Genomic DNA, 15384 nt, shown 5'->3' on the forward strand with positions numbered 1-15384 from the left:
CTCCTCGGATGCTGCCTGGCCTGTGTTTTTCCTGCACCACATTTTTCAATTCTTCCCTATTGCCAAGCAGAACCAAATGCAGCAACCACTGGAATGCAACTCAATGTGAATTAAATATTACTGACATTGAATACTAAGTTTTCTGAATAATATATAGTTTGTTGACTTACACAGTACAAAATGGATACAAGAAAAAAGGGACTTAATACACATTTGATCCACTTGGCCCAAACTCTTCCCAAGAAATCTAGCTCCGCTTCTTTTTTCATTGATCGGGAAATTTTTATTTTATTGTTATTACATTAGTGTGGAAACAGGCCCTTCGGCCCAACAAGTCCACACCGACTCGCCGAAGCGCAACCCACCCATACCCCTACATTTACCCCTTACCTAACACTACGGGCAATTTAGCATGGCCAATTCACCTTACCTGCACATCTTTGGACTGTGGGAGGAAACCGGAGCACCCAGAGGAAACCCACGCAGACACAGGGAGAACGTGCAAACTCCACACAGTCAGTCGCCTGAGGCGGGAATTGACCCCGGGTCTCTGGCGCTGTGAGGCAGCAGTGCTAACCACTGTGCCACCGTGCTGCCATACTGAAGAAATTTATTCTGAACTAATGCTAGGAATTCTTACCCTTCTCTACTCTTTACACTACTACTATTCTAATCCATATCTAGATAATTAAAGTTCCATAAAAAGCTATAAAATGTTCCATAAAAATGATTTGAACCATTAATCTCAAAAATTTACAGATACAACCACGGTGTTGATTAGAATTGTGTATCATAATTTTGACATAAATAATTAGCCATTGCAGCATTTCAGGAGCTAGTATTGCTGTGGGTATGGAGTCACATGTAGTACAGACTGTCTAAGGACAGCAAATTTCCTAAAGGACACTTGGGAACCAGATGGATATTTACAACAATCCTGTAGTTTTAGTCACTGTTATGATCCCAGCTCATGTTATTTCGAGGTAAATCAGAAGTGGCCTTTCATTGAAATATAAGCACACAACACTGCAGATTTTGCTTGAACAATAAAACAAATGTGTGTTAACAAAATAAATGAAGATCAAGTAGAATAAACAAAAATAACTACTTATAAGTCAAATTCAAAGACTTCTAAATACACAGTAAAAGTATAATCCCATTAATCCCAAAACACTCCTTTATAAATTGAAAATAAAAAACTGTTTGTATAGTATCAAACCCATTCACTATTCAGACTTTGTAGGTTTAGATTAGATTCCCTACAGTGTGGAAACAGGCCCTTCAGCCCAATCAGTCCACTCCGAAGAGTAACCCACCCAGAACCATTTCCCTCTGACGAATGCACCTAACACTATGGGAAATCTAGTTTAGCCAATTCACCTGGCCTGCACATCTTTGGACTGTGGGAGGGAACCCACGCAGACACAGGGAGAACGTGCAAACTCAAAACAGACAGTTGCCCGAGGCTGGAATCGAACCTGGGATCCTGGTGCTGTGAGACAGCAGTGCTAACCACTGAGCCACTGTGCCGCCCCTTGAAGTTACTTGTGACTTCAACTCAGACTGGAACTGCAAGTGCCTTATTTTTGGAATTGTTAGACATTAAGCTTAAATGTACTCAGCTTTAACTAAACTCTTCAACATTTTATCCCAAAACTTCTGGTCCAGGATTAATACAAACTCCTTACCCTAAGATAATTTAGTTCACTAGATCTTTCCCTTTTCAAGAGCACTTGTCAATACACCCACCTTCATCCAAGAATGTTATACCACTGCTCAAAGTATAACTGAAAAATAAGTATCTCCCAAAGCTTTGGGTGTTTTGCTTCAGCTTAAAATAAAAGTGATTTTCCAAACTGGAGCTTGTTCATCTTCGTCAATCCTAAACCCTTAGCAATGTAAACTAAAAGCCATTAATTTTCAAAACCTTAGCAATGTACACAAAAACCTATTAATTCTAAAGCTAGGGCTCAAAATTGCTTCAATAGAAATCACGATGGCTACAGAAACACAAGATAATTATTAACTTTTGACATACTAAAAAAACCTATGTCTTGTACTAATCCAGAATCCAAAAACCCAAACTCACAGTAAATGATAGAAAAAAATCAGTTCACATCATAAGAAACAAGTATCAGTTGTAGTAAAGTTAATTTAACTTAAATTCCATGGCTACCTTAATAGAATTTAAACTCATGTTCCTGGAGCATTTTGTCTGGTCTTCTGGGATACAAGGGTTTGGTTAAGAAAAAGAAGGAAGCATATGTCAGGTATAGACAGGATAGATCGAGTGAATCCCTAGAACAGTATAAAGGCAATAGGAGTATACTTAAGAGGGAAATGAGGAGGGCAAAAAGGGGACATGAGATAGCTTTAGCAAATAGAATTAAGGAGAATCCAAAGCGTTTTTACAAATACATTAAGGACGAAACGGTAACTAGAGAGAGAATAGGGCCCTCAAAAGATCAGCAAGGCAGCCTTCATGTGGAGCCACAGAAAATGGGGGTGATTCTAAACAAGTATTTTGTATCATTATTTTCTGTGGAAAAGGACATGGAAGATATAGAATGTAGGGAAATAGATGGTGACATCGTAAAAAATGTCCAGTTTACAAACTAGGCAGTGCTAGATGTCTTGAAATGCATAAAACTGGATAAATCCCCAGGACCTGATCGGGTGTACCCCAGAACTCTGTGGAAGTGAGAGAAGTGATTTCTGGGCCTCTTGCTGAGATTTTTTTTTCATCGATAGTCACAGGTGAGGTGCCGGAAGACTGGAGGTTGGCTAACGTGGTACCACGGTTTATGAAAGGTGGTAAGGGCAAGCCAGGGAACTATAGACCAGTGAGCCTGACCCCAGTGGTGGGCAAGTTGTTGGAGGGAATCCTGAGGAACAGGATGTACATGTATTTGGAAAGGCAAGGACTGGTTAGGGATAGTCAACACGGCTTTCTGCATGGGAAATCATGTCTCACAAACCGGATTGAGTTTTTTGAAGAAGTAACAAAGAGGATTGATGAGGGCAGAGAAGTAGGTGTAATCTATATGGACTTCAGTAAGGTGTTCAGCAAGGTTCCCCATGGGAGACTGGTTAGCAAGGATCCCTTGGGATACATGGAGAACTTGCCATTTGGTTACAGAACTGGCTCAAAGATAGAAGATAAAGGGTGGTGGTGGAGGGTTATTTTTCAGACTGTAGGCCTGTGACCAGTGGAGTGCCACAAGGATCAGTGCTGGGTCCACTACTTTTCGTCGTTTATATAAATGATTTGGATGTGAGCATAAGAGGCATAGTTAATAAGTTTGCAGATGACACCAAAATTGGACGTGTAGTGGACAGCGAAGAAGGTTGCCTGGGCTGAGAAGTGACAGATGGAATTTAATTCAGATAAATGCGAGGTGCTGCATTTTGGGAAAGCAAATCTTAACAGAACTTATACAAGGGAGGGTTGCTGAACAAAGAGACCTTGGAGTGCAGGTTCAGAGCTCCCTGAAAGTGGAGTCGCAAGTAGATAGGATAGTGAAGGCGCTGTTTGGTATGCTTTCCTTTATTGGTCAGAGTATTGAGTACAGGAGTTGGGAGGTCATATTGCAGCTGTACAGGACGTTGCTTAGGCCACTGTTGGAATATTGCATGCAATTCTGGTCTCCTTCCTATGGTAAAGATATTGTGAAAGTTGAAGGGGTTCAGAAAAGATTTACAAGAATGTTGCCAGGGTTGGAGGATTTGAACTATAGGGAGAGGCTGAACAGGCTGGGGCTGTTTTCCCTGGAGCATTGGAGGCTGAGGGGTGACATTAGAAAGGTTTACAAAATTATGAGGGGTATGGATAGGATAAATAGACAATGCCTTTTCGGTGGGGTGGAGAAGTTCAGAACTAGAGGGCATAGTTTTAGGGTGAGGGGGGAAAGATATAAAAGAGACCTAAGGGGCAACTTTTTCATGCAGAGGGTGGTACATGTATAGAATGAGCTGCCAAAGGTAGTGGTGGAGGCTACTTTCACATAAAATATTTATACAAAGAACTTAGATTCAATATAGTACCATTCCATTCAACATGCAATAAATTTCTTGTCACCCAGTCAAATTATTATTTATTCATTAGTATTCATGGTGTTGATAAAATCTAAAATGTGGATATGATTTGGAGATGCCGGTGTTGGACTGGGGTGTACAAAGTTAAAAATCACACAACACCAGGTTATAGTCCAACAGGTTTAATTGGAAGCACACTAGCTTTCGGAGCGACGCTCTTTCATCAGGTGATTGTGGATTCTGTGTTACGATCGAGCCCTCCACAATCACCTGATGAAGGAGCGTCGCTCCGAAAGCTAGTGTGCTTCCAATTAAACCTGTTGGACTATAACCTGGTGTTGTGTGATTTTTAAATATGTGGATAAGTAGCCTAAAGAGAGAATTGTGCAACATAACAAAAGCCATCAATCTAAATTAAACACACTAAGTAGGAAATCAATTTTTTTTTAAAAAGTTCTGTTGCCACAGCTATTAAAAAAATTGACAACTGAAAAGTTAACTTGAAGAGCAATGTCTCAATCCTTTGTTGCTCTTTGGTCATTAGACTGAAAATCCTCTTTCATTCTAATGCATTTTTGAATGTAGTTTTGGAGTTTGCATAACTCTAATTAACCAAGTTAGCACAGGAAGAATATCACAATTTGCAAAGCATCACTTACGTTTGCCAATCCAGCCAGCGCCCACCTGAAAGAAAGGATAGAACAGAAATACAAAACTCAGAAATTCCCTTGTACATTTCAATATAAAGAAAGGTGATCAATGATAAATCAAATTATGTAAAATGAGATAAATATCCTACCTCAAATAAACTGCCATTTTCTTCACATTTTTCATGACATAACCAAATCACCAAGGGAGCCACAAACTCAGGTTTCAAAGCATCCACTAATTCTAGATTTAAAAATATTACATATCAAATCAACCGAGACATACGACTATTTTGTTAAACCAGAAAATACAAATTAATGGCAATCATTTGAAGTGTCTCCAATATAAAGAATATCTTTATTAAATGGTCCAAAGGCTTCCAGAATCCTATTCCACCAGCAAGGAGATATGATTTTTGATCACAAATTTCCCTGCAGTTGATGAAATCTAAATGAAAGGAAGCTTACCACTGAAATTTTAGGGTACAGGCCTACACCTGAAGCATCTGCACTAATGAGGTACAAATTAGAAAGGCAAACATCTTATTAGAAATGGGACTACATTTGAAAGGTAATCAACCCTGACTATTTAAAAGAAACATTATGTAGTCTTGCTACAGTCCAGTGTAGAATTGACATCTGTAGAACAGGTACCACTCAGGCTCAGTAGTAACTATGTGTAAGCTATTAAATGCAGCATTGAGCAGAATTCCCAGCTTGTACCAGAACTTTAGCAACACTGCATGTCACAGGGACCAAAATCCAGTCAATCTATGTTCAGCACAATGGAATTGTCCTGCTTGCATCCCACAAACTGTCAAACCAATCTCTCAATTATTAGAATGTCTGGATATAAAGTAATCCAAAAATAGTGAAGAAATGTGGACTTAGAGATCCATAATCCTTCACTCCTTCTGTGTACGGTCTTGGACTTGTTACCTAGGAAGTGATAAAGTTACCTTTTATACCTGAGTAGCACTGTTTGAATAGCCTGATTCCTGGGATTGATAGACTCAATTTGCATTTCTTTGAATGAAGAAGAATGAAGAAGAATTAAAACAGAAAATTCCTAAAGGGCTTGAAAGACTGGATGCTTAGACAATGATTCCTGTCACCAGGAACATTGGAGCATGGAGAGTTCCCTCATCATCTAAGCCTGCTCTGCCATTCTTGATCAAGGCTGAACATCTATCTCGATACCATGTTCCTGTGATTTCTCCTTTAATCACAGAAAAACCATCAATATCTGTCTTTAACCTAAGCTAGAATTAGCAGTTATTGTCTCAGAATAAAGAGTGGGTATTTCAGGCTGAGATGAGAAGACATTATTTTTCATCCGAAATTTGAGAATCTTTGGAATGCAGAAGCCAAGGAATCTACAGATGATTAGTTGTACAATATCTTTAAATATTGATTTTTTTTCATACTAAGAGAATTAAGTGGTGAATGTACAGTTCAGGAAGATCAGACACAATTGCACTGAATGGATCAAAAGGCTAAATGGCTAATTATTGTACAGGTCATTCTGCTTTAATGTGCATTTCATTAATGCGAATTCACTATAACACAATTGACAAATTAGAGACACTGTTTCTAAAGCACAAACTTTTAAAGCATATATTGGTTATAACAGGATTCCGGCCCCATTAGTTTAAATGGTGCTGCTATTATGCAATTTTCTTATAACTACCTCTTTACAGCAGAGCTGCCTGTATGTACTATATTTATTTAAACATTTTGTTATGGTAAATCAAGCATTTTAATTAAGCTACAAATGTACATATGGTATTAAGGACTTATGAGCTTAATGGTAAGGTCCTGGAGAGTGTTTCTGAACAAAGAGACTTTAGAGTGCAGCTTCATAGTTTCTTCAAAGTGGAGACACAGGTACATAGGATAGTGAAGAAAGTGTTTGGTATGTTTTCCTTTATTGGTCAGAGCATTGAGTATAGGAGTTGGGAGGCTATGTTGCAGCTGTACAGGACATTGGTTAGATCACTTTTGGGATACTACATGAAATTCTGGTCTCCTTGCTGTAGGAAGGATGGTGTGAAACTTGAAAGAGCTCAGAAAAGATTTACAAGGATTTTGCCAGTGTTGGAGGTTTGAGCTACAGGGAGTGGCTGAATAAGCTGGGGCTTTTTTCTTTGGAGCATTGAAGGCTGAGGGGTGAGCTTATAGTGGTTTATAAATTAAAAGGGCATGGATAGGATAAATAGACAAGGTATTTTCTCTAGGGTGGGGGAGTCCAGAACGAGAGGACATTGGTTTAGGGTGCGAGGGGAAAGATTTAGAAGGGACTTTACAAGCAACCTTTTCATGCAAAGGGTAATACATGAATGGAATGAGCTGCCATAGGAACTGGAGGAGGCTGGTACAATTGCACCATTTCAAAGATATTCAGATGGGTAAATTAATAGGAAGGGTTTAAGAGGAATATGGGCCACATCATGGCAAATGGGAGTAAATCAATTTAGGATATCTGGTCAGCATGGATGAGTTGGACCGAAGGGTCTGTTTCCATGCTGCACATCTTTATGACTCTGTGTCACATTTCTAAAGGGTCTTTAAGACAACTATGGCTAGTATCTTTGTCCAATCAATTCAGTCCTGCAATTCATGCTCCAATGGTAATATTAATTAAATTTGTAATTATATGCTTCACCACACCAATTTGAAAGGTAATCAAATGATTGAATTTATACTCCATGTGACTACACTCCTCAATATAACTGCCCCGACTGCAAATGCTGTACTGCATTGAAGAATGAACTTGCATTTCAAACTAAGATTCTGCAATGTGGTCAAACCCAAACTTTCTGACTCAGAAGTGAATGTTACCATTGAAATAAAACTGACACTATGGGGACTATCATCTGAAGATAACTGGATCAGATTCCTTTGATTGCTATGTGAACTTGCATAGAACAAAAGATTGGAGCAGGAACTGGCCAATCAACCAACCTCTCAAGCCTGCTCCACCTTTCAATATGAGCATAGGTGACTACTGAGCTCAATCCCCTAATCCCACCCTTCTCCCATATGGCTCCAACTCTTTAGCCACAGAACTCTATCTACCTCCTTCTTGAAAACAATGTTTGGCTTCAACCATTTTCTTTGGCAGTAAATTCCACAGGCTCACCACCCCATGGGTGAAGAAATTTCTACTCTCTATCCTAAAAAGTTTACCCCTTACCCTTAAACAATGACCCCTGGCCCTGGACTCCCCCACAATTGGGAACATCTTCCTCCATCTAACCTGTGTAGTCCTATTACAGTTTTATATGTTTCAATGAGATTCTCCTGAATTCTTCTAAATTCCAGTGAACAAAATCCTAAGTGACTCAATCTCTCCTTATAGGTCAGTCCTACCATCCCAGGAATCAATGTGGTAAATCTTCACGGCACTCTTTTGATAACAAATATCCTTCCTCAGATAAGGAGACCAAAACTGCATATGATACTCCAGCTATGGCCTCACAAATGGACTACATAACTGCAGCAGACATCCTTGCTCCTGCACTCAAATTCGCTATGAAGGCAAACACACAGGTTTTGGTTTCTTTACTACTCGGTGAGCCTGCACGCTTACTTTCAGCATGACAATACCCAGGTTTAATTGAAAATTCCCTCTCTCAATTTACAGCCTGTCATCTTATTTTTGTTATGATATTGAATAACCTCACACTTTTATGGCCACTCATTCAACCTATCCAAATCACACTGCAATATCTCTGCACCCACCTCACCCTTCCACCCAGCTTTGTATCATCTGCAAATTTGAGTTATTATATTTAGTTCCCTCATCCAAATCATTAGCACATATTGTAAATAGCTGTGGTCTTAATACTGATCTCTGCCATGCCCCATTAGTCTCTACCTGTTATTCAGAAAAAGATCCATTTATTGTTACTGCTTCCTGTCTGCTAACCAATTTCCTATCCACCTGAATACGCTACTCACAAACCCACTTAATTTTCAGGTACTTTAATTTTACACAAAGTCTTCTTAAACTGCAAATAAACCATATGCACTGACTCTCCCGATCTACTCGTTACATCCTTGAATAATTCCAATACATTTGGCAAGCATGATTGTCCTTTTGTAAGTCAATACTGACTCAGTCTGATTCTAGCATCTGTGTTTTTCTATACAATCCTTGTTCATGGACTCCAGCATCTTCCCCAGTACTGACGTCACATTCACTACTGGTCTATAAATTCCTTGTGTTCTTTCTACCTCTCTTTTTAAATACTGCTTACATTAGCAACCCTCCAATCTGTAAGAACTGTTTTAAAGAATCTAAAGTCTAAAGAATCTTGGAAGATGACTGCAAATGTATCCACTATTTCTCGGGCCACTTTTTTAAGTACTCTGGGATGTAGATTGCCAGTCTTGGGGATTAAGTAGCCTTCAATCCCACCAATTTCTCCAACATTATTTTACTACTAATACAGATTACTTTAGTTTCTCCATCTCACTAAGCCCGGTGTACCTTACCATTTCTGCTTTGTTATTTGTATCGTCTTTGTGAAAACAGATGCAAAGTTCAGCTAGTCAGCCCTTCTTTGTTTACCAGTATAAATTCCCTAATTTCTGACTGTAAGTGACCTATATTAGTTTTCATCATTTTTTTTCTGCTTTTATACTTTTTAAAAATCTTTACAGTCAGTTCTTATGTTCACCACAAACTTATTGTCATAGTCTTATTTTTCCTTCTTAATCAATCCACTGGTCCTCCTTTGCTGACTTCTAAATTGTTCCCAATCTCCAGGTCCATTGATTTTTCTTGTCAAATTGCACACCCCTTTTTTGCATTTAATATAATTTCCTTCAAAAACAATAGCTTGACCATTGTTTTCTTTGCACTCTTCCATCAGACAGGAATAAATATTTTTTGTAGTTCACCCATACACTCTTTGTACGTACGATTGTATGCCTATCTACTTTCATTCCTCTCAGTAGCATTTCTCAATGCATTATAGCCAACTCGCACTTTATACTATCACAGTTTCCCTTATCAAGATTCAGGACCCTAATCTCGAACCAGCACCAGACAGCAGCATTCTCTACCAGATTGGAGGCAAAATACTATCCTGGAAGCTCATTTGCAGCCACAAAAACCGAATATGAACAATCACAATGAATTATTCTGTTGTGTTGTAAAATGAAAGCATGAATTTCATGAGGAAAAAGTGTTCAACTAACCCACTTGAGTTTTTTGATGAGGTAAGAGGGGGAAGTGTCTCGACACAGTGCTCAGGGAAATACTACTCCCATTGGTGGAGTGACAGAGAACCAGGGGAACAGGTATAAATAATGGGCAAAAAAGCAATGGTGATAAGTTAAAAAAAATTTACATAGCATGTGGTTAGTGTCTGGAATACAAGATCCAACAGTTTCATAGAAGCAGGTTAAATAGAAGCATCTAAGTGGAAATTGGATTTTTCTCCAAAAAGGAATAATGTACAGAGTTATGGAGATAAGGCAGACAATTGTAAGATGTGATTTATTCTATCATAAAGAAAGCACAAATACAACAGACTGAATGTCCTTCTGTGCTGTAATCATTTTATAAAGGCAATTAGATTAAAATACAAGGTCAACTCAAGGATTTTCTTCTTTTCTAGTTCTTTACAATTAGAATATGCTTTTCCTTTAATACTGACAATAAAATTAAGTTAAAAACCTAATTGGGTAACTGTTCTTTCATTTCTGCTCTCTCATCACAAGATATAAGGAACTGAGTTTTTACATTCTCAACTAAGTCTTCAGTAGGCATACTGCAAAGGTTGTGGAACTTAATTTCACTGGGGAATAATGTAATACCGGCTGATACGCAAGATGAAAACAACAGTTGTGTTTGCTGTTCTGTCATTTGGATTGAAGGACACAAGAGTAGGGAATTTCACTGTATTGAACCTGCGCTGTGCAGATGTAGGAATACATGATAGCCATGTAAATGCACAAGGATGAAAAACGTGTTTATTTTCTTAGAAATGGCATTCCTAATGGTGAAACTGAAACCATTAATTGATTATTACATTTATGTTTGTTATCCATAGACTAAGTATTCTCATGACACCTACCTTGAGGCAGAACAGTCTGAGTCAATCTGGAACCAGCTGTTGGCGCAATAGTATTACACTGGATATTATATTTTTGACCCTCAATCGCGAGAGTATTTGATAGACCCAACAATCCAAGTTTTGCAGCACTGTAATTTGCTTGTCCAAAATTGCCATATATTCCAGAAGATGATGCAGTCATAATAATTCTGAAAAAAAGTTACAAATTAATTTTCCTATTTCAACTGTGAAGTTTAGTGGAAAATGAAGTGTGTAGCTCAATAAATAAAAGCAAATTACTGCGGATGCTGGAATCTGAAACCAAAAGAGAAAATACTGGAAAATCTCAGCAGGTCTGGCAGCCTCTGTAAGGAGAGAAAAGAGCTGGCATTTCGAGTCTAACCAGAGCTTTGACAAAGGGTCAGTTAGACTCGAAACATCAGCTCTTTTCTCTCCTTACAGATGCTGCCACACCTGCTGAGATTTTCCAGCATTTTCTCTTGTGTGGCTCAATATACGAGTGCCTAAATGTCTATGAAAGAGCAAGCTTTGATCTTTTTACCTGCCATACTTTTGATTCTTCATGTGATTCCATGCAGCTCTTGTGACCTTGAATGAGCCCCTCAAATGAACTCTATGAATTAAATCTTTAAAAAAGAAAACTTTTTTAAAAATTACTAGCCCAATAACAAACATGCAATAAATAACATACATAGGCAAAAGAGCTGAAATCAAAGAAGGTAATAATCAATTTATAGAAGGCTCTGATCAGAGGAGAATTACAAGTTTGATGTCCCCACATCAAGTGTGAAGACTAAAATTTTAGGTCTTTTCAGCCTAAAAGAAGGCAGCCTAATTATTAAAGTACAATGGTGTATAATATAATTAAAGTAATAGCAAAGGCAAAAGCAGAATATTACTTTGTATTGAATAGTGGACAACGGTCAAGGGAACATTGATTCAAATTGCTTTTACTGCATTAAAAATGGCTTTAATGATTAATAACATGAAGTTCTTCTTGCAGACAGTGATTAGCTCTGGAATTAACTTTAAAATAGAGTACTAGATGTGAGCATTCAATCTATGCATGAGATAAGGTGAAGCCACGAAGAGGTGCCTGGGAAGGGCTGTAAGACCTTCCTATGTGGGTGATGTTTATTTGCACCTTTTTAAGAGTTTACCTCAAATAAGATTAAAAATTAAACTCAAACGTTTTGATCCAATACATAATAGTGCTTACCACTAAATAAATTAATTTTAACTTTAAATAGGGGCAGCACAGTAGCTCAGTGGTTAGCACTATGGGGAGAAGGTAGGGGTCTCGATCTGGGCTGGATGCTCTTTGGAGGGTCACAGAGCTCGATGGGCCAAATGGTCTCTTTCTGCACTGTAGGGTCTCAGTGATTCTATGAATTCTACACAGCCAACCAGTCTTCCATTAGTATGATAATACATTTGTCACATATATCCAACGAATTACAATTATAATTTTGCTCTCACAAATATTTCATAAAGTAGGAACTACATTAATGTCTACTAATAAGTATATGATTAATATGAAGATCCCACAATAACACCAAATGATCTACACAGTCATGCACAGCTATGTAACAAATTCCATTTGATTAACTGAAGTCATTATGCTGATACATTGCACACATTTAACTCAAAATGCAGCTCTCAGCTTACCCCAATCCAAGTCACTTGTTCTTGCAAAGGAACGATCTCTTAAAATCCTGAAAAGATGAAGAAAATTGCACTTAAAACAGCGATATGCATCAATATGGCAATAAAGACTTTACAGTCCTGTGACACCATTCTGGACTTGAAACATTAACCCTGCTTTTCTTTCTACAGATGCTGTTAGACCGGCTGAATGTCCCCTACACTTACTGTTTTAGGTTTACAGCATCTGCAGTTCTTTGTTTTAATCTATTTCTAAGAAGTGGTCAGCAACTACTTACAGAAATAATGACGTTTATAACATTTCCTAAAATACTGTAGATAAAGAAAACCAAACTTGGAGGTATCAGTACACAGCCTGGCCCCACCCCTCTGATAGTTTGGGAATCAAAGAGTCTCCAAGATGACTAAGAACAACCTACATTTAGCCTAAGAACATAAGAATCAGGAATATGAGTGGCTGCTCAGGGCCTCAAGTCAATTCTGCCATTCGAAAGGTTCCTGGCTGATCCAATATTCCTCACGCCCACTTTCATCAATTCCCCTAAATCAAGAATCTATCTATTTCAGTGTTCAATATACACAAAGACTCTGCCTTCACAGCTCTGAGGCGAGAAATGTTAAAGACTCACTCAGAAGAAATTCCTCCTCATCTCAGTCTTAAATTGGTGATTCCTTATTCTGAGACTATGTCCTCTGGTCCTAGACACTCCCATGAGAGGAAATGCCCTCTCAGCATTTACCCAGTCAAGTCCCTTAAGAATCCTAAGAGGTAATCTTGGTAAAAGTGTTGAAGCTTGCATTTGGAACAGCCACACAGAAGATAATCAGGTAATAAAGTTCCTATGTAAAATGCCTGCCAGTGCTCACAAAGCAGGCTGCACAGCATTTTGGGTGATTCATTCTTGTCCTATCGAGCCTTCATTTGCAGAAAATTTCAGGTAACACTTAAAGGTATCTGATCTTCTAATGTTCACTTACTGTTGGGAAATTCAAAGGGGAATTTCAAAACATATTGATACACTGCTCGAAGTCTTGGAAGAACGGCAAGAACATTCATTCTACAAAGTTCTGAGACTTCATCTAAAAAGAGCAAGTGCTGTGCTACTCTATAGGAGACACCAGGACAAAAGCCTTCAATATTTTGCTGGGAATATTCCTTGCTCTGCAGTATGAATGGGAGGAGGACATAAGGTCATTCAGGAGACAGCATCGACTTCAAAATGGAAGGAGAGAAGCAGCACATACAGGATATTGCTTTTCCACGAAATCCATCAATGGGACATTCAAGATCTTGTAATGAGCCATTGTGCACCTAGCAGTGCACTCCATATCTTCAGCGGAAGTCGATGTGTGGAGTTTCATGCGCTACTCCACAAAAATTGAATCCAACAAACACTGAAAGTGCAGACATGTAAATGTCTGCTTAGGCATCTCCAGTCTTATTCAAAATACATTCATTTGTTTCAGTCTGTGCTAAAATCTGGTTTTCAAACAATCATGTCTTATTGTTCTAACATTTCTTTTCATTTTTTCATCCAGTTAACCTGTGGCCTATTGAAGGATTACAGTATGTTGAATATATTTTAAAAGAAATTGAATAAATATTATACTCACCCAGCATTGTTAACAACAATATCTGAAAGAAATAAAATCAGAGTCCGGTTTAAAACAGTAGACTGTAATAGTGTAGCAACCTATTTGTGAAAAGTCACTTATCAATAACTGAATTTTATATTAATATTTTTGAATTTTTATAATCAAATACTAGCTTTTAAAATAAGCACTCAGCTTTAGATCCATCTCTTCTAAAAAGAGAAAGACTGGGAAATGCTATTTTTAATGTTTATCTGTACATCCCTGTACAGAAATCTCAAAATTCACAGGTTTCGAGATTCACTGTTCCTAACATTTAGGAAAATAAATTGCATTCTAGCCTTTACTGCAAACAGTTGAAGTATGATAGTAAGAAGTGTTACTGCAAAATTCAAGATCTTTGTAAAATCACTCTTCAAGTACTGCATACAGTTTGACTTCCTTGCCCAAGTTTTAAGAGTGCAACAAAAATACACTAGACTGCTGCATGGCATTAACAGATTGACCTTTGAGGGAAAATGGATTAGACTCAGAACTGAATTCAAAGTTTGTGCGAAGATTTGTAGCTCGGGTGCTCGTTGTTGTGGTTCTGTTTGCCGAGCTGGAAGTTTTTGTTGCAAACGTTTCATCCCCTGGCTAGGCGACATCATCAGTGCTTGGGAGCCTCCTGCGAAGCGCTTCTTTGATGTTTCCTCCGGTGTTTATAGTGGTCTGTCCCTGCCGCTTCCGGTTGTCAGTTTCAGCTGTCTGCTGTAGTGGTTGGTATATTGGGTCCAGGTCGATGTGTTTGTTGATGGAGTTTGTGGATGAATGCCATGCCTCTAGGAATTCCCTGGCTGTTCTCTGTTTGGCTTGCCCTATGATAGTAGTGTTGTCCCAATCGAATTCATGTTGCTTGTTGTCTGCGTGTGTGGCTACTAAGGATAGCTGGTCGTGTCGTTTCGTGGCTAGTTGATGTTCATGTATGCGGATTGTTAGCTGTCTTCCTGTTTGTCCTATATAGTGTTTAGTGCAGTCCTTGCATGGTATTTTGTACACTACATTTGTCTTGCTCATGTTGGGTATCGGGTCCTTCGTTCTGGTGAGTTGTTGTCTGAGCGTGGCTGTTGGTTTGTGTACCGTTATGAGTCCTAGGGGTCGCAGTAGTCTGGCAGTCAGTTCCGAGATGCTCCTGATGTATAGTAGTGTGGCTAGTCCTTTTGGTTGTGGTATGTCCTCGTTCCGTGGTCTTTCTCTTAGGCATCTGCTGATGAAGTTGCGCGGGTATCCGTTTTTGGCGAATACCTTGTATAGGTATTCAGAACTGAATCTCACCAGGGATCAGCCAAGAATTAGTTCCATCAAGTTTCATGGAG

General features: G+C 38.6%; 1 protein-coding gene across 1 annotated transcript in view; it reads right to left on the minus strand.

Moving 5' to 3' along the window:
* hsd17b4 (hydroxysteroid (17-beta) dehydrogenase 4) overlaps window positions 1-15384 on the minus strand; it is a 149906-nt gene that overhangs the window by 118078 nt on the left and 16444 nt on the right. Inside the window, exons 5-10 of the mRNA XM_043711513.2 lie at window positions 14051-14072; window positions 12440-12486; window positions 11313-11397; window positions 10772-10959; window positions 4835-4926; window positions 4695-4719 (exon numbers count right to left, since the gene is read on the minus strand). Coding sequence (XP_043567448.2) covers window positions 4695-4719; window positions 4835-4926; window positions 10772-10959; window positions 11313-11397; window positions 12440-12486; window positions 14051-14072 — 459 coding nt within the window. The remainder of the gene's footprint in view (window positions 1-4694; window positions 4720-4834; window positions 4927-10771; window positions 10960-11312; window positions 11398-12439; window positions 12487-14050; window positions 14073-15384) is intronic.

This window comes from Chiloscyllium plagiosum, unplaced genomic scaffold, assembly GCF_037043375.1.
Source record: "Chiloscyllium plagiosum isolate Xiang-an unplaced genomic scaffold, Cpla_swu_hap1 HiC_scaffold_2, whole genome shotgun sequence".
NCBI classification, from domain to species: domain Eukaryota; kingdom Metazoa; phylum Chordata; class Chondrichthyes; order Orectolobiformes; family Hemiscylliidae; genus Chiloscyllium; species Chiloscyllium plagiosum.